This window comes from Pelodiscus sinensis, chromosome 1 (assembly GCF_052426305.1).
Source record: "Pelodiscus sinensis isolate ZL-2025 chromosome 1, ASM5242630v1, whole genome shotgun sequence".
Lineage (NCBI taxonomy): Eukaryota > Metazoa > Chordata > Testudines > Trionychidae > Pelodiscus > Pelodiscus sinensis.
This window is the reverse complement of record NC_143052.1, coordinates 137,147,678-137,172,726: the sequence shown is the minus strand read 5'-3', so window position 1 is coordinate 137,172,726 and position 25,049 is coordinate 137,147,678. Positions and strand designations below refer to the sequence as shown.

General features: G+C 46.6%; 1 protein-coding gene across 1 annotated transcript in view; it reads left to right on the top strand.

Moving 5' to 3' along the window:
- Nucleotides 1-25,049, top strand: part of STYK1 (STY kinase 1) — a 70,153-nt gene that overhangs the window by 22,452 nt on the left and 22,652 nt on the right. The window contains exons 2-8 of the mRNA XM_075902842.2: nt 8,948-9,057; nt 11,902-12,039; nt 13,562-13,828; nt 14,407-14,588; nt 15,187-15,270; nt 22,869-23,074; nt 23,373-23,413. Of these exons, the coding sequence (XP_075758957.1) occupies nt 8,991-9,057; nt 11,902-12,039; nt 13,562-13,828; nt 14,407-14,588; nt 15,187-15,270; nt 22,869-23,074; nt 23,373-23,413 (985 nt within the window). The 5' untranslated portion in view covers nt 8,948-8,990. The remainder of the gene's footprint in view (nt 1-8,947; nt 9,058-11,901; nt 12,040-13,561; nt 13,829-14,406; nt 14,589-15,186; nt 15,271-22,868; nt 23,075-23,372; nt 23,414-25,049) is intronic.

Genomic DNA, 25,049 nt, shown 5'->3' with positions numbered 1-25,049 from the left:
GTGGGGGAGGTCTAGGTTTGATATTAGGAAAAACTATTTCCCTAGGAGGGCGGTGAAGTACTGGAATGGGTTCCCTAGGCAGGTGGTGGAATCTCCATCCCTAGAGGTTTTTAAGTCCTGGCTTGACAAAGCCCTTACTGGGATGATTTGGTTGGGGTTGGGGTTGAGGTTGGTCCTGCCTTGGGCAGGGGGCTGGAATCAATGACCTCCTGAGGTCCCTTCCGGCTCTAGGATTCTATAGTTCTATGATTCTATGAACATTGGGTACAAACCAGAGATAATATTTGGCAGTCCCTTGAATTTCCATACTTACCCCTTTATCAGAGAGGTGGGGTAGTTCCGAATGGCCTGCACATTGTCCATGGTATAACCTAGGTGAGTCACCTCCAGCTGATCTAAGTAATACTTGGCTGGGTTTGGGCTGAGACCTGCATCTCCTCACGCCTGTAGCATGCTCGTGAGGTGTTGAAGATGTTCTACTCAGCTGGCACTATAGATGATATTGTCAATATATGTGGCTGCATATGCACTATGGACTCAATATGTGGTTTATGAGCTATTGAAAGGTGGCTCTGACTCCATGCAAACCAAAAGACATCATTGTGAAATGTTAGAGGCCAAGGGTGCTGTCTTCTCCCTTGAGGCTAGAATCAAAGGGCTCTGCCAGTACTATGTCTAAGATGGAGATAGATTCTGCATGGCCCAGGTGCTTGAGTAGGTAATCCACCCTGGGCATGGTGCAGGCTTCAAGCTGTGAGATGGCATTCCTTTTTCTAGAGTCATTGCAGAACCTGACAGCCCTGCCTGGCTTCAGGTTGGGGGCTAGTATTGTAGGGCTCTGCCATTCGGTTTTGGACTCATGGACTTCCAGGTGAACATCATATTTAGTTCCTTCTGCATGACATCCCACATTTTCTTGGTGGTCTCTCAGGGTACATCTAGACTACAGGCCTCTGTCGACGAAGAGCGTCTAGACTACAGCCAGTTCTGTCGACAAAGCAAGCCACTTTTTCGACAGTCTAGATGCTCTCTTTTGAAAAAGCACAATGTGGATGCAATAGCACCTTTTGGCGACAGAACTCTGTTGACAAAAGGCGTTATTCCTCGTAGAATGAGGTTTACCACTGTTGACAAAACTGCCGCATTCTGTCGATTTACTGTCGACACAACTCGGCAGTAATGTAGACGCTGGTATAGTTTTGTCGACAAAAGTCCACTTTTGTCGACAAAACCCTTTAGTCTAGACACACCCTCACTGTCTAGCTGGGAATGGGAGCAATGTGATGATTTATCACACTTGTTCTTCCCGTCTTGGCAGACAAGACATGGGGGAAGACCGATACCAGCTGTTATAGCTTGTCTTGCTGTTTGGGGTCAAGTTCTTGGCCAAATGCCACTGGCCCTGACTCAGAGGGTTCATTGGCCAGTAGCCCCAGTTCAGGCTTTGAGGTATACGGGGCAATCATGAGGGCCTCCCATTCCTTCTAAGCCTTAAGGAGATTCACATGATAGATCAGTGTGTCCCTCTGACATCCAGACAGCAGTATCTCATAATAAATGATTCCTACCTGCCTTGTAACCTTGAAGGGAGTCCCAACAAGGGGTAAGGGCATCAGTAGGCTTGCAGGATCCCCTTTGGGCTGACTCTCTGGCATTCAGAGCAACAAGCATATTAGTCCCATGCTTCTTGGTGTATCCCTAGCCAGAAAAATTGCTGGGCTTCCCTCTGTAGCATCTTCTCCTTCATCAGGTGCCCAGCTCAGGGCACCACATGGGCCAAGTGGAGCAAATCTTCGCAAAACTACCATGGGATTAGCAGTTCGTGTAGGCCTACCTTTATAAATAGTCTAAGGACCCACAGACAGAGGAGGTCCTTTCAAATCTCAAACTGCGGTTCTTGGGGTAAACACTAGGGGAGGCTTTCTGTTGGGGTAGATCATGCCATCTACTTCCAGGCCTGGCTGAGGTTTGGGTCTTCACTTTGTCTCTGAGGAAGTCCTTGTTGACATCCAGCCATCCTTCTTCTGGCCCAATCGGGGCTTCTGCAGGAAGCGAGCTGGCTCTGGTGTCCCAAAGTCATCTGGGGGTTCCTCCTCAGGGTCATCTGATGTGGGATGGATGAACAATGACCTCTGGATAGAAGTGCCCTCAGTCCATAAAAGGGCACTCTCTCCAGAAATGCCCCTCTTGGCTGCAGTTGAAGAAGCAGTCCTGACTGGTCCTGTAGGCGGCGTATTTCCTGTCCACATTGTTTTCCTTCTCTCTCCAGGACAGAGGTGGCTCTGGTTAGGGCCTTTGCACAGGCTACCCTTGTGGGACGGGAAGCCAGGTACAATTGTGGGGATTTCCCTGTTGAGGTTTATGGGGACCCCAGAGTATGTCTACACCACAGAGGTTTTATGGAAAAATGGCCGTTTTTCTGAAAAACTTAAATTACATTCACACTGCAATCACCTTCTTTCAAAAAAATTGAAAGAACAGAGGAGTTTTTCTGACATTGGTAAACCTCTTTCTACAAGGAAGAAACCTTTTTCCAAAAGAGCTCTTTCAGAAAAAGGCGTGTGTGGAGAGGGCAGAGGGAGTTCTTTCGCAATAAGAGAAAAGAGGAAAAAGCATAGGTGCCCTGGTGGCCATTCCACTCATAGCAATCACAGCTTACATGCACTGTGCTCGTTACCTGTCAAAAAAGCAGATCGCTTTTTTTGAAGCACTTTGGCAGTGTGGACGCTCTCTTTGGAAGAAGTTTTTTTGGAAGATCTCTTCTGGAAAAGCTTCTTCCGAAGGAAGCCTGCAGTCTAGACATAGCCCCAGCTAGATAGCTGGTTTTGATCACCTGGGCTCTCTAGTTTATGGTATGGTCTCTCCAACCCCTCATGTAGTCTTCAGTCAGTGAAACCGCCTCTATGAGGGATACTAGGTGGTGCCATTGCACCCACTCCTTCCTCCCAGCCGGTAGGATCTGGAGAAATTGTTCCAAAGCTACTGCTTTGCATGGTTGGACTCCATTCTGGTGTTCTGCTTCAGCTATCACTAACAATAATCCCAGACTCGCTGGGCCATCACCTTGGGCTTGGCTCCTGGCAGATACTAGTCTCAGTAGAGTTGCTGATGACATATCGCAGAATTGATACCCACTTGATCCAGGATGGCCACTTTGACCTTTGGATATTCCAGCAACTTCCCATGAGACGACGTTCTAGTGCACTCTCTACCCTGGATCCACCAATTCAGGGGCCAGGAGTGTGGCCCAGTATTTTGATGGTCACCTGGCAGAAGTGGCAAACCGTTCAAAGGTAACAAGGTTGGCCTTCGGGTTGTCACTGGTTCCCTTCTTTGTAAGGCCTACTGGTAACCCCACTAGATTATCCCCGGCCTCATCTCTGACCGGCCTAGGGCAAGGGGACAGAGCAAGTCTCCACAGCAATGCCATCTGCTGGACCAGTCATTCCTGTTGGGACTGTTGCTGGGTGGCCAGCTTGCACAGTGACTGTTGATGCTGCTCCCGTTGCTGTGCTGCTTGCTGTTGTTGCTGTGGGGCCAGTTGTTGGAGCAGCTGTGCCTGCTGCTGTTGCTGTTGTGCAGCTTCCTGCTGCTGGTTGGCTAATAGCCATTTCAAAAGCTTTCTCTGAGGTTCTGATCAATATCTACATTCACCACCAGTTGTTGAGGAGTTGATATAACTTTCTTGGGGTGGAGGCTGAGTATTCTATGGCCCTGTGGTTGGGCTCAATATCATGTTGCTCAGTAGTTTGGGTCTTCGCCCGTGGTCCTGGCTACCAGAATAGCCTAGCTGGGTTGCTGGCAGTGTTGCTTTTAAGATCTTCCATCCATGAGCGGAATGAGTTTTGTCTTGTGCACCAATATTGAGGTCATGTGTGCTTGTTTGATATGTGCCACTTTGGCACCTATTACCAGATTTTCCCAATACTCTGGGGTATGCTCATTTATTAGAGTTTCTCTTATAGGACGGGGGAAGTTAACAATTCTATCACTGTGTTGCTTGTGCTTACTTGTGCTCTCATATGGAGCTGGATTTTCCCTGCTGCCAATTTCCCCCTCCCACCGGAGCTCTCTTACAGGAACTAGATTCTGCAGGATGGGGTTCTTCCCACCTTAGCAACACACACAGACACTCACACCCACTACCAGAGCACTCCTGAAATGACTGGGTAATCAGCACTCACAAGCTGACCCCCTCATATGTCCCTGGATTCAGCAGTCTGGGTTTAACAGCAATGCCACGCTGCACCCTCATGAACCTTTGGACTCAGTGGGCTGGATTAAACAGCACTTTAAGCTGCCATCCTCATAAACCCACAGATTCAGCACCTCCTAATCCCTGCTTTCACATCACAATCATTCACTGGTAAACCACACGATGAGCAAACCCCACTGGATTTTGGGCAATACAGGGATCTTTAGCTTGGGTACAAGAAGCGTTGTTGCAGAGCGAATGGGGAAGCCAAAACAACACCCCTTAAGGAAGAGTGAGCGAAAGAGAAAGAAAGAGAGAAGCAACCAGCTTAACAATGAAAGTTATTTATTTCTGAGTAGTGACAGGAAGCCAAACACACATAACAGTTACAATATTAAATCTAAATTAAACTGATTGCAAATGTTAGGGCTAGCTAACCATATAACAGTTTACATAGGGCAGAGTCAGGAGGCTAGGCTTAGAGAGAGGTAGCGGGAGGGGGGGGGGGAAGAGAGACCTCACCACTCCGTGGAGCTTGTGCTGATCGGGGTTCCCAGATGGTGATGGGAGCTGGGAGTCCGGAAGGCAGGAGACAAGCAGAGCAGAGCCCCCAGCACGATCAGACAGGAGATGAAGAAGTCTCAATGGAACTGATGCAGCTTAAATCCAGGTATCAGAACAATTTTTCTTGGGCAAAGGTAGGAGTTTTTATAGGGATAGGACAATAGTTCAAAGAGAAAGAGGCGACACAATAGAGACTGATCACGCCTGGTTATGGGTGATGTTCTTTGAACAAGCTCACACTGCAACTAGGCAGTTTCAGTATTTTGGATGTCAATAGGCTCCCTTACTAGAATTGGTCTGATAATGACTAATTTGGGTGTGAGCAGGCCTGGGTTCATTGGTATCTGGAGCAGAGATTTCCCATCAGGCAGTGCTTCTCTGCTTTCAGTATCCCATAGTTCAGTGCGGTTCCTGCTTTGGAAGAGCTGATCTCCATTCTGTATGCTAATGAGATGTCCCTCTGTTCTAACTTCCATGCAGATGAGGCTGGGGTATTTCCTTAATTAGTTTAGGTGTGTCTGCCCTGGCCTTTTCCCTGCTTTGTCTGATTCTAGCAGAGGCCTAGAGGAAGGGGGAGATGGTTTTCCATGAATGTCACTCCCTGGCTTCCCAAGAGCACTGGGCTGATAGGTAACACACCGAAGTTATAAACCTCCCCTTTTTGCTTCCCACTTCCATGCCTCACACACCCTTCACGCTCCTCTCCTGTCCTGGCTCCTGCCCTTCTCACTCCCCTCAGCCCTCGTAGGACCTGCCCCTCTCTCCTTCCTCTCTGACCCCTGCACCTGCCCTCCTTTGTCTGCTGTGCCCACTGCTCTTCTAGCTCCCCTCCCCACACCTCTCTTCTAACACCTCCCTCTACCCACTTGCCCTGTCTTTCTCTCTCTCCTCTGCTCTCTGGTGCCTGTCCCTCCTCTCCACTTCCCTCCCCATGTCTGCCCTTCTGCTGCACCCCCACAATTCCCCTGGCACCTGCTCCTTCCCTTACTCCCTGCACCCTCCTGGTGCCTCCCCTTCCCTCATGGCCTCTGCTCTCCCAACACCTGCCTCCCTTGCCCTCTTTCTCCCTGGTGCCCACGCCCTCACCACCCTCTGCCCCAGTTCTCCTCACACCCCTTTGTGCCCTAACATATGACTTGCTCCAGCCCCTGCCTTCCTAATGTCTACCCTTCCTTTCAACTCCTCTTCAGTCCCTCTGCTGGGACTCGAGCCAGGTGCTATGTTTAATACTGCAGTCCTGACCCCAACAGCCACCATGTAGTTGTGGCCCCAGCTGCTCCCAGGGACTGGGCCATGCAGCAGGTGGCTGCACCATGTTCCAGGACTGGAGCCAGTTTATGGTGCTATTTTTAGTACCGTGGTTCAGGTTCCAGGTGCCACCACACAGGCTGCATGGTGGGTGCCCAGCTGCTCCTGGGGTGGTCAATGACCCACCCCGCGGCCGCAACCCCTGAAGCAGCTGGGACTGCAGCCGTGTGACTCTGGTGAGGGTGTGGGTGGGAATGAAATTTTTGTTGTGTACCTATGCAGGTGCACACCTTACAGGGCACCCTGGGTCCCGGAGTCAATGGCAAAGCCATTGGAATTAAAGTAGGAATAAGAGATCCTCCGGAAAAGGGCTTTATTCCGGAGGATAGCGCCAGTCTAGACGCTTTTTTCCGGCTTTTCCCCAAGCCGGAAAAAAAGCGGCGGACATGTTTATTTAAATCCCGCGGGGGATATTTAAATCCCCCGTGGATTTCCCTATTCCAAAGTTAGAAATTAGCATGCCTCTTCCGGAGAAGGGGCCAGTTAGACGTAGCCATAGATGGAATCATGAGCTTTCGTGGCACAACCCACTTCTTCAGATGACTGGAGTGTTGGAAGTCCAGATCCAAGAATAAAAAAGGGGAGGCGGAGAAGGGAAAAAAAATGGAAGGGGAGGAAGAAAAAAAGGACAGTGAGTAGAGAAGCTTTAGAGGGATAGTTGAGTGAGTCTGTAACAGGAAAAGCTTAAAAAACAACAATTAGTCCAGTACCAACTCAAAGACTAAATAGTTACAAGAGGCTGATAAAAACCATAGTTAGCACTTGGAAAGGAAGATGACCAACACCAGATACTACACAGACTTCAAGAACCATTAGCACCTTCATTATTTGGTTGGTTGATAATGTGCAAAACATCCGATATCATGATTCAAACCATTAATATAAGAATTAAACTTGTGAAGCTCCAATCCTTCTCTGTGTAATTGGCTTGTGGAGTTGGTCTAAAACAAAACAGCGACTTGGAGATCCATTAATGAGTGTCCAGGAAGATTAAAGAGTTCTCCAACAGGTTTTTGTGCCTTTTCAGATATCTGATTTGTGTCCATTAATTCTTTCCCATAGAGACTGTCCAGTTTGGCTGATATACAGTAATTCCTCATTTAACACTATAGATATGTTTCAGAAAATGATCATGTTAAGTGAAAACGTGTTATGCGGGGTCAATTTTCCCTTTGAAAATAATGGAAAAGGTCGGGGTTGCGTTTCAAGCGGTGGTGTCTGTTGGAACTGGGACATAAGGTTGGGGGAGAAAGGAGACTGGGTTACAGCAGGGAGGGGAGGTGTTTGGCTCTGAGGAAGGGAAGGGCAGGAGAGGGGAAGGGAATTGGGTTGGGAGTATGCTCCTGTGACAGGTCTGCCAGGACCCGGACTGCATCCAGCGAGGGGAGGTTGCCGGGAACAGCATGGCGAGCGGCGAACCCTCTGTCGTGTAATTCAAAAAACGTACCCTCAGAAAAATCATGCTATCACGAAAATGTGTTAAGCAGGCACGTGTTAAATGAGGGATTACTGTACATTGCAGTTGGGGCATTGCTGGCATTTGATGACATAGATCACATTAGCGGATGTGCAGTTAAATGAGTCTCTGATTTGGTGGCTGATGTGGTTGGGTCCAGTGATGAAAACACTTGAGTAGATGCATGGGCAGAGTTGGCACCTGACCTGATTGCAGGGGTGGGTTCCTGGATGCTTATGATGTAGCTGTGCTGCGTGGTTACTGGAAAAAATTTGTTTCAGGTTAGGGGGTTGTCTGTAAGTGAGAATTGGCCTTTCCCCCCAAGGCCTCTGAGAGTGAGAGGTCATTTTCCAGGATAGATTGTAGATTTTTGAAAATTCATTGGAGGTGACAGCAACTGGGCATACCGGAGTAGTCGACAAAGGCTTCTCTTGTCGACCGCGTCGCGTCTAGACTGCCATGCTGTGCTGGATTAGCTGATTGTTGGCACAGCACAGCGGCCATTTTTAATTTAATGAAGTGGGGATTATTTAAATCCCCACTTTTTGACTATGTCTAGTAAACTACTTTACATGGCTCCGTCGATGGAGCCATGTAGTCTAGACGCACCCTAAGTGTGAAACTGATTGTTCCTTCCTAAGTGGAGCACTTTGCATTTGTCCTTATTAAACTTCATCCTGTTTACCTCAGACCATTTCTCCAATTTGTCCAGATCATTTTGAATTATGATCCTATCCTCCAAAGCAGTTGCAACCCCTCCAAGCTTGGTATCATCCCTTATCCCTCCTTTTAAAGGCTTTATTTTCCGAAAGATCCGCGTCTAGACTGGCGCTTTTTTCCGGCAGAGCTCCGAGCCAGAAAAAAGCGGCAGCCATTTTTATGCTAATGAAGCGGGGGAGATTTAAATCCCCACTTCATTTGCAATTGCGATATGTCTAATTTGCATCCCTTTTACGGAAAGGGGATGCAGTCTAGACACAGCCAGTGTCTTATACATACGTGCCTGATGTTTTATAGCTCTGAAGTTAAGACTTGAGTTATTCTGCCATCTAAAGTGTGATTTACACAGATAATTTAAAATATACATAAACAAATGTCTTTTTGTTTGTGTACATGTGCCTGTCCAAAAAATGAGATACCAAAATCTCCCATACAGTACTACAGAACAAACCTCCCTCTGCTCCTGGGCTGAGATATCATCACCAGAAATGAATTCTGACTCTCCTGTGTTAGACCATTAACCTCCACATGCCCATAGTTCTCCAAACTTCTGATTTTTCTGAGCTGTTTCCTCCCACTCATCTGAGACTGGATTTAGAGCTCAATTGACAAAGAGGGTGTATAGTGTAGCTTCTCATCCACTCTGCCAGCAACCAGCCAGTCCTGCCAATGTATTTACGGTAATGCTCTTCATGTCTGTGCAGTGGAAATACCAGTGGGGAAGGACATGCTGACACTGAGCTGATCATGGCAGGGGATATAAAGAGACTCAGACGCATGTTACTGGAATGCAACAGCAGTGACAAGTTATGTGGTAAGTTTCAAGGCAAGTGTCTTTTTTCCCTGTTACTTGTATGTGTTCAGGTCTCATACGCTGAGCAGCAGGACCTGCTCAGTTAACTGTGAGTCAACCCTCAGCTCCAGAGGGATTTGATTGGGCTTCCCCTGAAGTAAGTTCCAGTGCATGACTTCTTCACGCCTGCCCCCATCTATTTTGCCTTTTTAGCTGAGTGTATTAGGTTTTTCACCTAGCATTGTCATGCAGTATCGAGAACAAAGAACGTGTTTCCAGCACTGGTGCATATGACTAGGTAGGAAGGATAGGAGAAAGATGGATTAAGATTTCCTGTTAAACAGGAAAAACGATAAAACACTCTGATCAGGGTTAAGAGACTGGTATGTTAATTCCAATAGGGGCTGAAATTATTGTCATCAGAGCTCTGAGTCAGCCCAAATCAGTATACTCATACCAGTGCTACTAGAGTATTAGCAATAAGCAACACACAAGCATTCTCACTCTGATGCCCCTGCTGCTGTAGTCTTATCTGTTCTGCTTTAAGCAGGGTTGGGCTTAGGACAGCCTTTGATGGAACAGTTAGGTAGATCAGTACCTAGAAAAAATGGGGAAGGATTTTTTGGAGGTACGGTAGATAGGCAGACATAGACTACCAACAGAAATCCAGATGCTGCAAGAAATGCTGTTTGTGACTTATTAGGGGAGTCTCTTCCTTCTGAATACTACTGAACTCAATGCGTTTGCAGGAGGTTAGGGGAAATTATCTCTTGGTCAAGACCACATGTGGTCTTTAAAGATCCTATGGTACTTCTAAAGGGACCAAGATTGTTACGTGTTATGATAGATAGAAGTGTTGTCCTTTTCTGGGCATCCCAGCATCTGGTGACTAAAGGATTAAACTCAGGTAGCTCTGAGGTGTTGGCAGGGGACCAGGAGAGCCAATGGAAGCAGATGTTGAGATTTGAATTGAAATTAACCTTGCTTGCTGGTTTCCTTTGTGTGAGTTTAAAAAAGGATCTGGGAGTGGAAACATAAATTGAACCAGGCAGAAATACCACATCTAAAAAAAGAAATATCCGGGCATAGAAATGAACTGAACCTTGAAGTACAAATATGCGAGTAGATAGGAAATGTTTAGTTAGATACAGTCAGGTTATTTTCTTTGTTTTGTTGTTTGGTTAAGCTTTTCTGTGCTCAGTCCATATGCCTCCCTTTACATTGTAACTAAGCTGAATCCCAGGGAAACAATTCTCTGTGCTTTAATCTGTTTTCTCAGTTGCTCTATAACAGCTAGCAAGCAAATGTTTACCAAGTATATCTCTTTGTTTTGTTAATAAAATCACCTTTTTAAGGCTATGATCTGATTCTTCTGTTCTGGAATGTAATAGGAGATCTGTGTGTGCATGCCTAAGACTGAGAGGTCAGCTATTGAAGATCACAATTTGTTTTCTTTTTTTCAAGCTCTCTGGCAGTAAAAGAGCTTGGGATACCCCCCTGGAAGCAGTTCCCAAGTGCTTTCTTCCTGAATTCAAGAAGAAAGACTTTTTTTTTTTTTTTTTAAGGCTGCTATCACCAAGTCATCTCCCAAGGTCAGGGAATCTGTGACCTTGGAGTTTTTAAAACAGAAGCCAATAGAGGCAGGGTATTTTAAGGTCTCTCATGGGCCTCTGCACTTGGAGTGTCAGAATGGGGAACAGCCTTAACATGTGCCAAGCCTCATCAGTCTCTCTTAATTTTATTTGGAGTTGAAGGTACTTATCATCTTATATGAGAATGGCAGGATCCCATAGGGTTGTGACCCAAGACCCAATCTAGCTAAGTTCCAAACCATTTAATTTACACTTCCTCCATAATAGACACCCCTAGTATGCTAATGGGAGAAATTATTCAATTCATCTTAATTACCTTATTGTGCAGCATTTTTGACATAGAATGACTGCCAGGGTCCACCTCTGAGGCAGCTAAATGATCCCCAATTGTAGGCACTGCCTTACACTTTCAGTCTTCATATACAATATGTGGTAGTGGGAGGGGGTCATGACTTCACTCTGGTGAGGAAGATGATAATAAACTCTTCTGAACTCATCCACACATCAGCAAGATTTGCTCTGCCTGGAGGAGAAAGCTTTAGAAGGGAATTCTAGTCCAAGGGTTGGTAACTGGGGAAGATTATTTTGCCTAAGACAGCACTAAGATTACAAGGATAGTGAAGAGGAAGGCATTTATTGACCCTGCTATCCCAACTATCTCTGTACCAGGTACAGAGTGGGTGTCTACCAAAAAAGCAAGAAGGGGTGATGTAGGGAAGGACTCTAACCCTGATCATGACACTAAAGTGCCTGCAGGCAAGCTGGGACCAAGATCTGCCCATGAGACTGAATTTCTTGTATTTCCCTTTTTTATTTTGGTCTTCCCTGCCCCTGGAGAGGGGGAAAGGTGTACATATGTGCATATTGTTGGTTTTTGAGAGAGACTCTTGTATGCCCCAAGTAGCAGAAGGAATTGGGGTGTCAGAGGAAGCAAGAAACCCAAACTGTGGTATGGGGTGGGGAGACTCCAGGATACCTAAAGAAGGCACCTAAAGAAGTAGCCTGATATTCAGAGGTGAAGAATTCCTATTGACTTCAGTGGGAGTCTTAAATAGTCAGTGCCTCTGAAAATCAGGCTGATAGTTGATAAAGTGCTTAGAGACTACTGCAGTGAGCACAGCATAGATAGATGGATCCTTTGTGTTGAAAGTTACTAGAATGGATTATTGCTATGGTGCTGTACAGACTGCTCAGTATGGGAGTGTTGTACACACTGTGATTTCACTGAACAATTAGTTACTCTTTGTTTCCCATTTTCTCTTTCCATGGACAGTTGTGCGTGAACACCAGACTGAAGTGATCATCATCCCTGTCTTCCTAGTGGGTGTCTTTGTTATCTTGTTAGGTGTGATCCTTTGGCTTCGCTATCAAAGCTGGAGGTCAAAGCAACAACAGCTGCCCAGATCCCAAGGTAACAAAGGGGTGAGAGCTGGGTTCAATTGCAAATCTCTTAATACCACCCCAAGAGCTGTCAGAGATTAGAAGAATTGAAAAGTCTGAGTCTAGTATTCAGTGGCCTAGTTTACATTAGGAAAATTGGGAACTCTAGTTCACCACTGGTATAGTTCCATCAGTGGTGCAGGTTATAGAGGGGACTCAGGTACTTAGACCACCATGTCACCTAATCATGCTCTGAGTAAAATTAGATGGCATAGTGGTAAATCACTTGAGACCTGTCTACACTATATCCTTCACTTCAAATCTGAAGAAGTGGGTTTTGCCCACAAAAGCTCATGATACCATATATACTATATATATTTTTGTTAGTCTCTATGGTGCCAAAGGACTACTCATTGTTTTTAAAATTACAAATATGGCTACCCCCTGAGACTTTTTTGAGGAGTAAAGGATCTTTCAAAATGGGCCATTTCTGCCTAAAATGTCTCGTCTAAACTGCTAATTTTTTTTCGAAAAAGCCCCATTTCAGAAAAAAAGCAGCAGCTGCCATTATGCAAATGAAGTGCGGGAAATTCAAATCCTGGCTTCATTTGCAATATCAACGTCCCTAATTTACATTCTTTTATCGAAAAAAGGAAGTAGTCTATACGTAGCCTAAATGTTTTCATGGATTTTACAGACAGGTCTAATTTTAGCTCCTCATTTTATGGCCTGTCTATGAATTTACAGACAGTTGGCAACCCTGGACCAGAGCCTATTAGTTATCTCTTTATATTGACCTGCATGGTACTGGTTTCAAGCTGCAGTCTCACTTCCCGCAGGGCAAATGTAGGCTGGGCACAGTGACATCTGGAGGTTAATGCTCTGCACTGCAGTGGACCTAGGTTCAGTTCCCAGTCATGGTGTCCTATAGCTAGGAACACTGTGAGCCTGGCTTGGTTGTCACATACATACTGTGAATCTCACAGAATTGATCCCCAGATTTATAATAGCCAATTCCCAGGAGGGTTTGGGATGCATTGCAAAATGGCTGAAGCAAAAACCTCAGAACAAGAGCAGACCAAGTACTTCTGGTCTAAATTGAATCAGTATTTATTAATTGGTATATATTGAGGGGAATTAAGAAAGAACAAAAGGAAAGTCTGTAAGGACACTGTGAATGTCCCTTCTCTCTAACAATCTACAGCAATTCTGAAAACAAAATGGCTGATGTATCTACACAAAAGCAAACTTCTTAGACATGTAAAGATGCAGTAGCCAGAAAACTAAAGTTTTGTTGTTACATACTGTACATCATAGATTTGAAGCCTTGTTTCTCCTGGCTCTGTCACATGAGGTTGGGAATCTTGGGAAAGCAAAGTCCTTTGCTTCCTTGGAGACTGGCTTAGCAGACACTAAATAAAATTTCCCAGACATGATTCTGAAAACTGAAATAGAGCAAAGAGAACAGTTCATGGCCAGTGGCAAAATGTAAAAGAGGAAAATTTACACCCCGCCCCCCCATGCAAATATGTGACTTTTATTTTTGTAAGCAGCTGTTGCCCCACTGCCAGCAAAGGACAAGAATCAGCAGGAACTGAGTGAATCAGGGAACCCCTACATCCAACTTAGTGACACAACTGTGGAAAGTCTACTAAGATCTGCAGCCTTGACTCTGAAGGAGCTGGAGATACCACGGGACAGACTCACACCAGGGTCTTTGGAGCTGATACACAATGGCAGTTTTGGGGGCATCTACAGAGCAGAAATGAAGACTGGGAACCCTGGGAAGACTAAGACAGTCATTCTGAAAGCCTTACAGGGTAACACAGGAGGCAGGAGTGCCCATTTATGTACACTTCTGTTACCCACTTGTGTGTATCTACTAGACATTCCTTCCCCATTCTCTAGCTGAGTCCCTGTTTTCTTTCCTGTCAGTTGCACAAGGGGTTGCCCCTTTCTCTGCTCTGAGCTGCACTTCTCTTTTGAATGTGTCCCCTCAGTGATTTATCTCTAGGTTTGTATGTCTCAGTCTCTCTCTAAGGTCTTGTCTTCACTTCAAAATTTGATCACATTTGAGCATGTCTGGAAAAATGTGAGATGACAAAATTTTGACCATGATTTTGCATTCACTCTAGACAAGCACGTGTTCATTGCCATGTCAGCTAGCCATGGGTAAATTTGTTCTTAGCAGGGTTTAGTTGCAAGCAGTATATGCACGTTAAAGGAGGTTGCACTACATGTTCTAAATAAAGCTTAGTCTTGCCATGAGTGCAGGGGACTGGAGTAGATAACCTTTTAAGGTCCCTTCTAGTTCTGTAATTCTATGTTGAGAAAGTTGAATAGGGTCTTTGCTCTTCTTTGCTCCCTGGTATACTATAATTTTCTCTGGTACTTTCAGACAATGCTGGGCCCAGTGAGGTGAAGGGTTTCCTGGGAATGATAAAGTTTCATCAGTCCCTTGGCCATCATGATACTGTGATTGAACTTACGGGATGTTGTATAGCCCAGCTCCCCCTTTATATGATCCTGGAAGATGTGTCCCAAGGAGACCTTCTGAACTTCTTGTGGACCTGCCGCAAGGTAAGTCTGAGGAAGTGAGTGCTAGACCAGTTATCGTGTCTATCCTCCACCTCTGCCCGTGTCTCTTACATACATCTATTTAAGAAGATAGCTACATCATTTGTGTTTCTTTTAATTCAGGCTTCTCTAATCCAGGCTTCTCTAATTATCTGTCAATTCCCAATATCACTCTTGCTTTTGTATGTATATTTCAATCTAGTCATTCCCTTCCTGTCACATTTCCCTCCTTCCCACTTACCTCTGCTATCCCCACCACATTACTTACCTACCCTACCAGTCATCCACTTCTCTGACTCAGCACCTCTGATATATCTGCATCTACTCATCAACTGCTTAACTACTCACTTCTTTACCTCTTCCAGGTTTGCATTTGAGCATTATCAATGATTATGAAGAATAACAATCTCAAGCGGGGCCAGTAATGATGATTTGCCATGTGGGGTGCATAAGGAGAGTGATGCTTGTAGTAGGATGGAAGGGTTAGATGTATATTGTGCCATTTGCTAAAACTAGAATTTCATTCATATGAAACAGCTTTCTGCCTTTTTTCCTCTCCTGTAGCATTTGTTTGATGTACTTTCTACTTTTTTTTCTCTAGGATGTAATGACCATGGATAATATCCCATATGACCTCACAGAGAGACAGGTATACAAGATCGGACAGCAGGTTGCAGCTGCTTTGGTAAGTCTGATAGCTGTATTTATATATTTTCATTTTTATTTATTTATCCTGGTAGGAGAGACCATGAAAGAGAACCCCCACCCCCTTCTAACATCAGGGGTCAATCTGGGGAAACTTTATTCTTTTAAATTTAGATCCGTTAAAAATCATGTGCTAAATTTAAACAGGAAGCAAAAGGTTTTAGATTTTCCTAAATCTGATAAGACTGTTACTGCTGGTTCTATTAATCCTTGAAACAGACAAAGAATTACATTCATTCAAGAATCTCTGTTGTTTACCTGCTGTAGTAGCACCAGCTGACCTTTCATTAGAAAAATGGTAATTTAAAAATAGGAGTTCCCAAGAAATAGCAGAGATAAAAATGGAAGAAGGGTGGTATTGTGGTTAAGGTACTGGACTAATACTCAAACATCAGTGTTTAATGGTCAGCTTTGTCACCAATTTAGGCAAGTCACTTAGGTATGTCTCAGTCCTGTGTCTATAACATGCAGATAATACTGTCATACTTTCTTATTTACACTAAGTTCTTTTGAGCAGAGGTGTCTTCTGCTATTGTTAGAGAAGAAACAGGCGACCCAGGGGCCAATGGAGTAATGGACTGCTTTATTGCTCATGAACATTTATCTCAGATAATTAACACAACATTCCGAGTGGCAACAATTTGGCACCATTTACACCCTTTTAATCATTTTAGTATGTTAATTCACATGGTTATTTTGACTTTCCCTAACCTTATTTAGTAATGTTAACTCCCATACAGTGAATATTAACAGTCAGGTGATGAATACAATGATATCGGCCCCTGTTTGTTGTTTACTGGTTTTTAGTTGAATCAGCATTACATACTGTCTTAATCAGCTGGGGTATGTCTACACAGCACCATTATTTTGAAATAACTTATTCTGCGTCTATACAGCAGGCAGTTATGTTGAAATAATGTTGAAATACTGTAAAGCTGGAGGGCTTCTTACTCCGACTCCTGTAACCCTCGTTGAACAAGGGAGTAAGGGAAGTTGGATGAAGAGTCCTCTATTTCGAAATAAGTGCTGTGTAGATGCTCCCAATTTCAAAATAAGCTATTTCGAAATAAGCTACACAGTTGACGTAGCTCAATTTGTGTAGCTTATTTCCAGTTAAGGCCTGCTGTGTAGATGCGCCCCAGCTTACAGGAAGAGGAAAGAACTCTGACCCTGAAAACGTTTTTACAGAGCAAGTAATAAGTCAAAACAAGACAGTGTTCTGTGTAACTATTTTTCTAGGCTACAAGGTCAAAGGGGAGAAATATGCTTAAAGAGCAATGCCTGCTGTGGCTGGACCCCTTACCGCCATCCCAGACCGCTATTAATTTTTACATATCCCAATACTCCCCCACTCTCTTTTTAAAGAAGAGCCGAGCTGCCCCCCCCTTTCCACACACTGGCTGGTGGGGTATCCAGGCTAGAGGTCCTGACTTCAATTGCCTGGTACCTTGTTTCACCAGTCATGCTACAGGGAGGTAGGAAAGGTAGGTCACACACGAGGCAGGTTGCTGGCTTAGCCAGTTAGCCTGATTGACAGGGAAGGCAGGCCAATGAAGGAGTGAGGAAGCTGGGGAGAGTCTTGTCCTCCATATGAGCTGAAATTTCCTGGCTGAGTGGGGCAGAGCTAAGGAGAGAGCATGTGCCTGAGCTGCACTGGTGAACAGCCATCTGCCTGTACAGTTTCACCTGGTCTGCAGTGGCCACTTATCATTGGTAAGGAGGGCCTACCCTGACTGCCTCTCTTCAGCCTTCCTAACCTTGGTTCTGAGCCTAGGAGATTGCCTGTCCAGAGCTTCCCCTGCTCTGCCTCCTGCTTTCACACAAAGAACTCCTTTCATTGGATTCCAATAGGTACCTAATCTCCACAAACTTGTAGGAGGACTTCAAATATCTTGTCTATGTCTTTCCTATCTGTCGTTGCCATGAACGTTACTGTGGCTTGGCTTGGCCCTTGAGGTGCTCTTCTCTGAAGTCTACATGATCTTCTTCACATACTCTTAGCACACACAGACTTCACCCACTCATGTACCATAATGTCTCCTGGCTTAACCGGAAATCCACCAAACTCTGTGATCTTCTGCTCCTGAGGGACATAAATAGCAGGAGGTTTCTTAGCTTCTGCTGCCTGTTGGTCTATCACTGCCGTGGCCAGTGATAAGACTTCTCTCTGTTCAGCTCTAGCTTGTTGCAATGTCTCAGCTTGGACTGATAATCTGCACTGCAAATCAGCAAGCTGAGTCCATAGTCCTTCATTTCTAACCTTGGTAGGGTTCTGGACCAGGCCTGGACAGTGCTACAGGAACTCAACCAGTAAAACAACAGGATGGACCCTGTGGATAGGATCCTGTTTGTGACACCAATTATGTAAGCGGGGGAATGGTCCTGCTATTGTGGGGAACTTTTCTGGCTTCTACACTACCCTGGTAAAATGTGCTAGTGAAAGGATTTAAGTCTCTGCTCCCACTTCCTTTACCCAGAGACTTCCTTGATCCCGAGGGCTCCCCTTCCACCCTCCTCTGTGGCAGAGTCCTTGTAAACCCAGCAAGGTTGAGGCTAGGATTCTGGAAGGGTTGATCCCTAACCTTGTTATGGTCATGTAAGGAAGGGGCTGGGTGTCCCCATTCTGGGGTGCTCTCTTCACATGGAATCCCCCCTCCCCCGATCCACTGATGATTACATCTCGTTCAAAGCAAATACAATTTATTAAACAACAATTACTGTGACGGGGTGAGGTCACAAATGACCTCTTGGGGGTGCCTCTCGGGGTGCTGACCTGGCCACTGCCACTCGCCTTCCTGCTCTCTGGGACTCCTCACCGCCCAGTCCTGCTGGGCCAGCTCCCTGGTCTCCTCCAGCCAAGGCCCCAAGCTAAGATCCCTGCCCCCACTGAGAAGCAGCACAGACACTGAACCTCCTCAGGTCTAAGGAGAGTGCAGTTTAGAGCCCAGCCTCCTGGGTATAGCACTCCCCATATGGGATCAAACCCCGAGGAATTAGGTAAACCCTCTTTAGCAATGAAAGGGGGAATGTGCACGCTGCTTGCCCCCAGGTAACAATTGCTTACCTGCATCTGACGAAGTGGGTCTTTGCTCACGAAAGCTTATGCTCCTACACTTCAGTTAGTCTATAAGGGTACGTCTACACTACAACATTAATTCGAACTGACTTAGTTCGAATTAGTTAATTCGAACTAAGCTAATTCGAACTAACGGATCCAGACTAAAAAACTAGTTCGAATTAGCGTTTTGCTAATTCGAACTATCATGTCCACATTAAGTGGACCCTGAACCGGGGTTAAGGATGGCCGGAAGCAGTGCCGGCAGGGCATCACAGGAGGACTTAGAGCGTGAAGATGCTGTCTCAGGCTAGCCGAGGGCTGTGCTTAAAGGGTCCCGACCCCCACCCAGGACAGACAGTTCTCAGGGGTGCCCCGCTTGCAAAGCAGTCCTGGCTTGGATTGCCCGGACTACCCACACTGAGCACATCACACCACTTGGCCATCAGCCCGGCTGCACTTGCCGCAGGCTGCCATCTGGGGAGAGGGGGCACTTGGGGGGCTGCAGGAGAGCTTCCACCCCCAGAAGCCCGCAGAGCCAGCCCAGTCCTCCCTATCGGGGGCTTGTGCCCCATTCCTCCCTCACCTCCTTCCACTTACCCTTCCCTAGCCCCTCTTCTTGATGTACAAAATAAAGATAACGTGTCTTCCAAAATGGAATCTGTCTTTATTGAACAAAACTGGGGGAGACTGGGAAAAGGAGGTGAGAGAGGGGAAGAGAGAGGCTAGGAGAGGGGAGGGCAACTAAAATGATCAGGGATTGGGAACAGGTCCCATATGAAGAGAGGCTAAAGAGACTGGTACTTTTCAGCTTAGAAAAGAGGAGATGGAGGGGGGACAGGATAGAGGTCTCTAAAAGCAGGAGTTGGGCGGAGAGGGTGCATACAGAAAAGTTCTTCATTAGTTCCCATAAAGAAGGACTAGGGGACACCAAAGGAAAGGAATGGGTAGCAGGCTTCAAACTAGTAACAGAAAGTTCTTCTTCACAATGCAAAGAATCAACCTGTGGAACTCCTTGCTGCAGGAGGCTGTGAAGGCTAGAACTAGAATAGAGTTTAAAGAGAAGTGAGATCAAGTCATGGAGGTTGGGTCCATGGAGTGGTATTAGCCAGGGGGTAGGAGTGGTGTCCCTGCCCAAGGTTTGTGGAAGGCTGGAGAGAGATGGAACGAGACAAATGGCTTGGTCACTGTCTTCGGTCCATCCCCTCCAGGGTCCCTAGGGTCGGCCGCTGTCGGCAGACAGGCTACTGGGCTAGATGCACCTTTGGTCTGACCCAGTACGGCCATTGTAAGCTCAGGGCTCAGGGTCGGGGGTCTCAGTGGACCTCCTTGATTCTCTTGCACACCTGCTCCTTGGTGGCCAGGCTGGCAGCTCTCCTGCCCTAGCCGGCCGCTTTCCTGTGCCTAGTGCGGAGATTGCGGACGAGGTCCACGATGTCTGCACTAGCCCAGGCGGGTGCCCGCCTCTTGCGCTCCCGGGCAAGCTCCCGGGAGCCGCTAGCCTGGTCCTGGGAAGAGGGGGAGGGCTGGGGGGCATCGGGTGGGTGGCTCGATCCGTGCCAGGTACAGGGTCTGCTGGCTGGGTGCTGGCAGGCTTGCACCTGGCACGGGCACCGTAGCCAGCCCGTGCCCCTTTAAGGGGTCCGGGGCCGGGAGGGGGGCAGATGAGTTTCCCTGGTGTTGGCTAGAGTGGCCACCAGGGAAACCTGGGGAGAGCTAGCCTCCCACTAGATCGAATTAAGGGGCTACACACCCCTTAATTCGAACTAGCTAGTTCGAACTAGGCTTAATCCTCGTAAAATGAGGTTTACCTAGTTCGAACTAAGCGCTCCGCTAGTTCGAATTAAGTTCAAACTAGCGGAGCGCTAGTGTAGCGCCTATGAAAGTTAATTCGAACTAACATCCGTTAGTTCGAATTAACTTTGTAGTGTAGATATACCCTAATGTGCCACAGGATTCCTCGCCACTTTTTCAGATTCAGACTAACACTGCTACCCCTCTGATAATCGCTTACACTGGGTTTGATAGAAAATAAAAATGGTTTTATTAAGTTGAAGCAGTAGGATTTAAGTAGTAATAAGTGAAAGTAGGCAGAGCCTAGTAGGTTACTAATCAAAAGAAACAAAACCGCTTGACTAATTCTACATTGAAACCTCAGTACAAACTTAATCAAACTCACCCTAAATCCTCTTTTCCAGCTGCCACTCTAAACCAGGGCTGTCTTCCCCCCCTGGGGTTCCTGGTTCCTTCCTTCAGGTGCAGCCCAGCCAAAAAGACCCAGGCCTCTCTTTTCCTATTCCTTTTGTTAAAGAGTTGAGGCCACTCCCTACCTACCACTGCTCAGACTTAAGGACAAAAGATTGTTTAACAGTGGCTCATCTAGAAGTTGCAGGTAACACCCTCCATGTCTCCCATGCATACATTTGAAACTCGGGGGCTACGTCTACACTGGCCCCTTTTCCGGAAGGGGCATGTAAATTTCACGAGTCGTAGTAGGGAAATGCGCGGGGGATTTAAATATCCCCCGCGGCATTTAAATAAAAATGTCCGCCGCTTTTTTCCGGCTTTTAAAAAAGCCGGAAAAGAGCGTCTACACTGGCCCCGATCCTCCGGAAAAAGCGCCCTTTTCCGGAGGCTCTTAGAATAAGAGTCTCCGGAAAAGGGCGCTTTTTCCGGAGGATCGGGGCCAGTGTAGACGCTCTTTTCCGGCTTTTTTAAAAGCCGGAAAAAAGCGGCGGACATTTTTATTTAAATGCCGCGGGGGATATTTAAATCCCCCGCGCATTTCCCTACTACGACTGGTGAAATTTACATGCCCCTTCCGGAAAAGGGGCCAGTGTAGACGTAGCCACCAAGTATTCCCCACTCCACGTGTCTAATTTTCCACACACAAATGATACATACAACAGAGTAAGATAAACAGAACCAGCAGATCACTACATGGGCGTGGAATGGCAGGACAGTTCAGTCTGTCTTTTGTATGTCCCAAGCCCTGATTATGTTGGAGGGATGCTGCAGGTCAGACACTTGCTCTGGATGGCAGGATCCTTCTCCCCAGTGTGGCCTGCAAGGCCTCTTGGCTGGTGGAGTCTCCCTCCATTGACCTTGTACCCTGAGTCTCCCCGATCTCCCCAGCTGCACACCCCATTCAGCCCCAGCTCTTCTCTCTGCTGTGCTGCCTCCAGCTCCAGGGCTGCTTCTCTGGAGCCCTCTGGCTCTGTGGCTCCCTCTCTCCTCCCAGCATGGATCTACTTTTGAGCTGTGTCTTGGGATTTGCTCTCTGTGCTGTGGCTCTGGCTCTGACTGCAGCTTTGCTCCCAGTATGGATCTACTCTAGCTGTGTCTCTAGCTCTCTCTGGCTAGCATGGCTCTCTTCCCAGCTCAGCTCAGGCACATGCTCTCTTCTTAGTTTGACCCCACTTAGTGAGACCAAGAAAATTGGTCAGCTCACACAGAGGACAGTACTCTCTCCAGCCTCCTCACTCCCTCATTGGCCTGCCTGCCCTGTCAATCAGGCTAACCAGGACCATTCCTCGTGGAATGAGGAGTACAGCTAGTTCGGATTAGGAAGCCTAATCCGAACTAGCTACTCCGTGCCGCGTGTAGCCGCGCGGCACAGGGTTCGAACTGCCGGCATTTAAAAATGGCGCCGGCCGGCTTTATGCAAATGAAGCCCGGGAAATTCAAATCCCGCGCTTCATTTGCAATTGCGGTATGACTACATTACCCTCCTATTTCGAATTAGGAGGGTAGTGTAGACATACCCTGAGGGATTTGGGCTTATTTATGCAGAAGAGATGAGTGAGGGGGAATTTGATAGCAGCCTTCAACTTCCTGAAGGGGGGTTCCAAAGAGGATGGATAGAGGTTGTTCTCAGTAGTAACGGAACAAGGAGCAATGGTCTCAAGTTACAGTGGGGGAGACCTAGTTTGGACATTAGGAAAAACTATTTCTCTAGGAGGGTGGTGAGGCACTGGAATGGGTAACTAGGAAAGTGGCAGAATCTCCATCCCTAGAGGTTTTTAAGTCCTGGCTTGGTAAAGCCCTGGCTGGGATGATTTAGTTGGGGTTGGTCCTGCTTTGGCAGATGGTTGGATTCAATGACTCCTGAGGTCTCTTCCAACTGTATGATTCTATCACTGTGGCTAGGTCTACACTGCAATGTTAAATAGGAAAAAGAAACGCAATTTGTAGTATACAATTTGTATCTTTTTCCAATTTACTTTCGAAAGAGGCTTTTTCGAAATTTGGTGTGTCTACATGGCGTCAAATGTCAAAAGTGCTCTTTTGACACATCCCTTATTTCTCATAAAATGTGGTTTACAGGGATGGTAAAAGAGTGTGTCCGCTTTTTCGACTTTTTTTTTTTAAATGTGGATTTTGCTTTTCCTCTGATATCTGAAACAGAAATGCTGTCTAGACATAGCCAGAGGTACACACATCATTGGTGAGGTCAAAGGACCAAAAAATTCAGTTAATTTATTTCAGTTACAGAAATGCTGCTTCTTTTTCCAACTTGTCAGGATTTTCTCCAGCAGAAGAAGCTGTTACATGGTGACGTGGCAGCCAGAAATGTCCTGATCCAGTCTGACTTCACTGCCAAACTCTGTGGGCTGGGCCTAGCTTATGAAATCCACACCTATGGCACCAGTGTCACAAAGACTGTGCCACTCAAGTGGCAGGCACCAGAGCGGCTACGAATGAAACCTCACAGCATCAAGGGAGACATGTACGGTTTGTTCTGGGGTGAAACAATACCTGGCTTTCAAGCCATGCCTGTCCCTTTTTTGTTCCTCAGAGAACACTGTGTTCTGTTCCCCAGATCCAAACTCCACTGTAGGGCTCACCTTCACCTCCAGCATGGAGCCCCCCCTGGTAGCTCACCCTTTCCTCCCTTTGCTCACTTCCCAGTTCTCACTCACATGCTTATCATATGTTCAAATTGCTATTTTGCTTTTTTCAATTGCTTTCAAGCTGAAAATGGGAATAAGAACTGCCAGTGAAACTGACATTATGTTTTCTTGCAGATGGTCCTTTGGAATCTTACTCTATGAGATGATCACCTTAGGTAAGGAGAAAAAACTCAATCCTAGGGAGAGGAGGGAATGTTGAGGGATAGCTCAGGCTAACAGCCTCAAACGTGAATGTGTACAGGTAGGCATTTAAATAAACAGCTTGATTTTTTTCAAAGATGTACATCATTCACTACTCCTTTTGGACTTTCTTTCACTAGGATTTACCTTGGTAAATCAGGACACTCAGGCAGTGGTGTAGCGAGAGGGGATGGGGCAGATGCCCCCCAGCGCTATGTTAGGGGTGCGCCAATTTAGTCCTCCTCCACCCCCTGTCATTCTTTGGTTCGCCTGCTCCTCCTCCGCATGCCACCACTGGCTGGAGCCTCTTCCGTGCCTCTCCACCCCCAGTCTGACCCTCCATCTCTGCCAGCGGGTTTGTGTGTGTTGGGGCCTGGCCCCAAATTGGAGGGAGCAGGGGAAGACACAGTACAAGCTCCCCGGTCGGGCTCAGCCATGCGCCAGGTTTGGGACCCCGCTCTGCAGTGACAGCAGCAGCATCGGGGGGAGGACGGGATGGGACGCAAATTTTGCCTTTGTCCCTGGGCACAGAATATCCTCACTACGCCTCTGCACTCAGTCCTTGTCTACACACCTGTGGACTGTCGATTTAAGTTACACAAATTTAACTATGTGAATAACATAGCTGAAGTCAGTGTACTTATGTCTGCTTACCAAGGTATCTTCACTCATAGACTCATAGACTTTAAGGTCAGAAGGGACCATTATGATCATCTAGTCTGACCCCCTGCACAATGCAGGTCACAGAATCTCACCCACCCCTCTTAGAATAATCCTCTCATCTATATCTCAGATATTGAAGCCTTCAAATAGTTTGAAGGCCCCAAGATGCAGAGAATCCTCCAGCTGTGATCTGTGCCCCATGCTACAGAGGAAGGTGAAAAACCTCCAGGGCCTCTGCCAGTCTACCCTGGAGGAAAATTCCTTCCCGACCCCAAATATGACTATCAGCTAACCCCTGAGCATGTGGGCAAGACTCACCAGCCAGACACGTAGAAAGTTCTCTATAGTAACTCCTATCATCCCTCCATTGACCTATTTCCCACTGATAATGAATGGTCAATTAGTTACCAAGTTCATGTTATTTCATCCAACCATCCCCTTATCATAGATTCTTCTTCGGGTAGTCCCCGTGGGTGCTCCACGTCTGGTGTCGGGCTGGTCCCGGCGCCGCGAATCGGAGCTTGCCATAGCTGTGATCGATCAGGTCGCACATGCGCGAGCAGTCTTCGCGCCTTTGAACAGCCGCGCGCGACCCGGTCCCCGCCAGTTCCTCTCATCCGCCCCTGGTCGCGGATGGAGTTCTGTTCATCTCCTCTTTACCTCAGCGAAGTCTAAGAAAGAATATAAAATAAAGTGTAATTACTGCTTGGCTTTTTAAAGAAACGAGAAATTAAATAACCCGGGCATGATTAATCTTAAACCGGCGGTTTAGACCGCGACTCCGGTCATTTTCGTCGCAGCCTTAGCCCGTTGGCTCACTTAAAAAAAAAAAAAAAAAAAGAAGAAGAAATAATAAATTGAAACAATATAGAAATACAAAATAAACTGAAACCTATAAGGAAACGGGAGCAGAAGAACAACCTGCCACAGAGAGGGGCGTAAGACAAG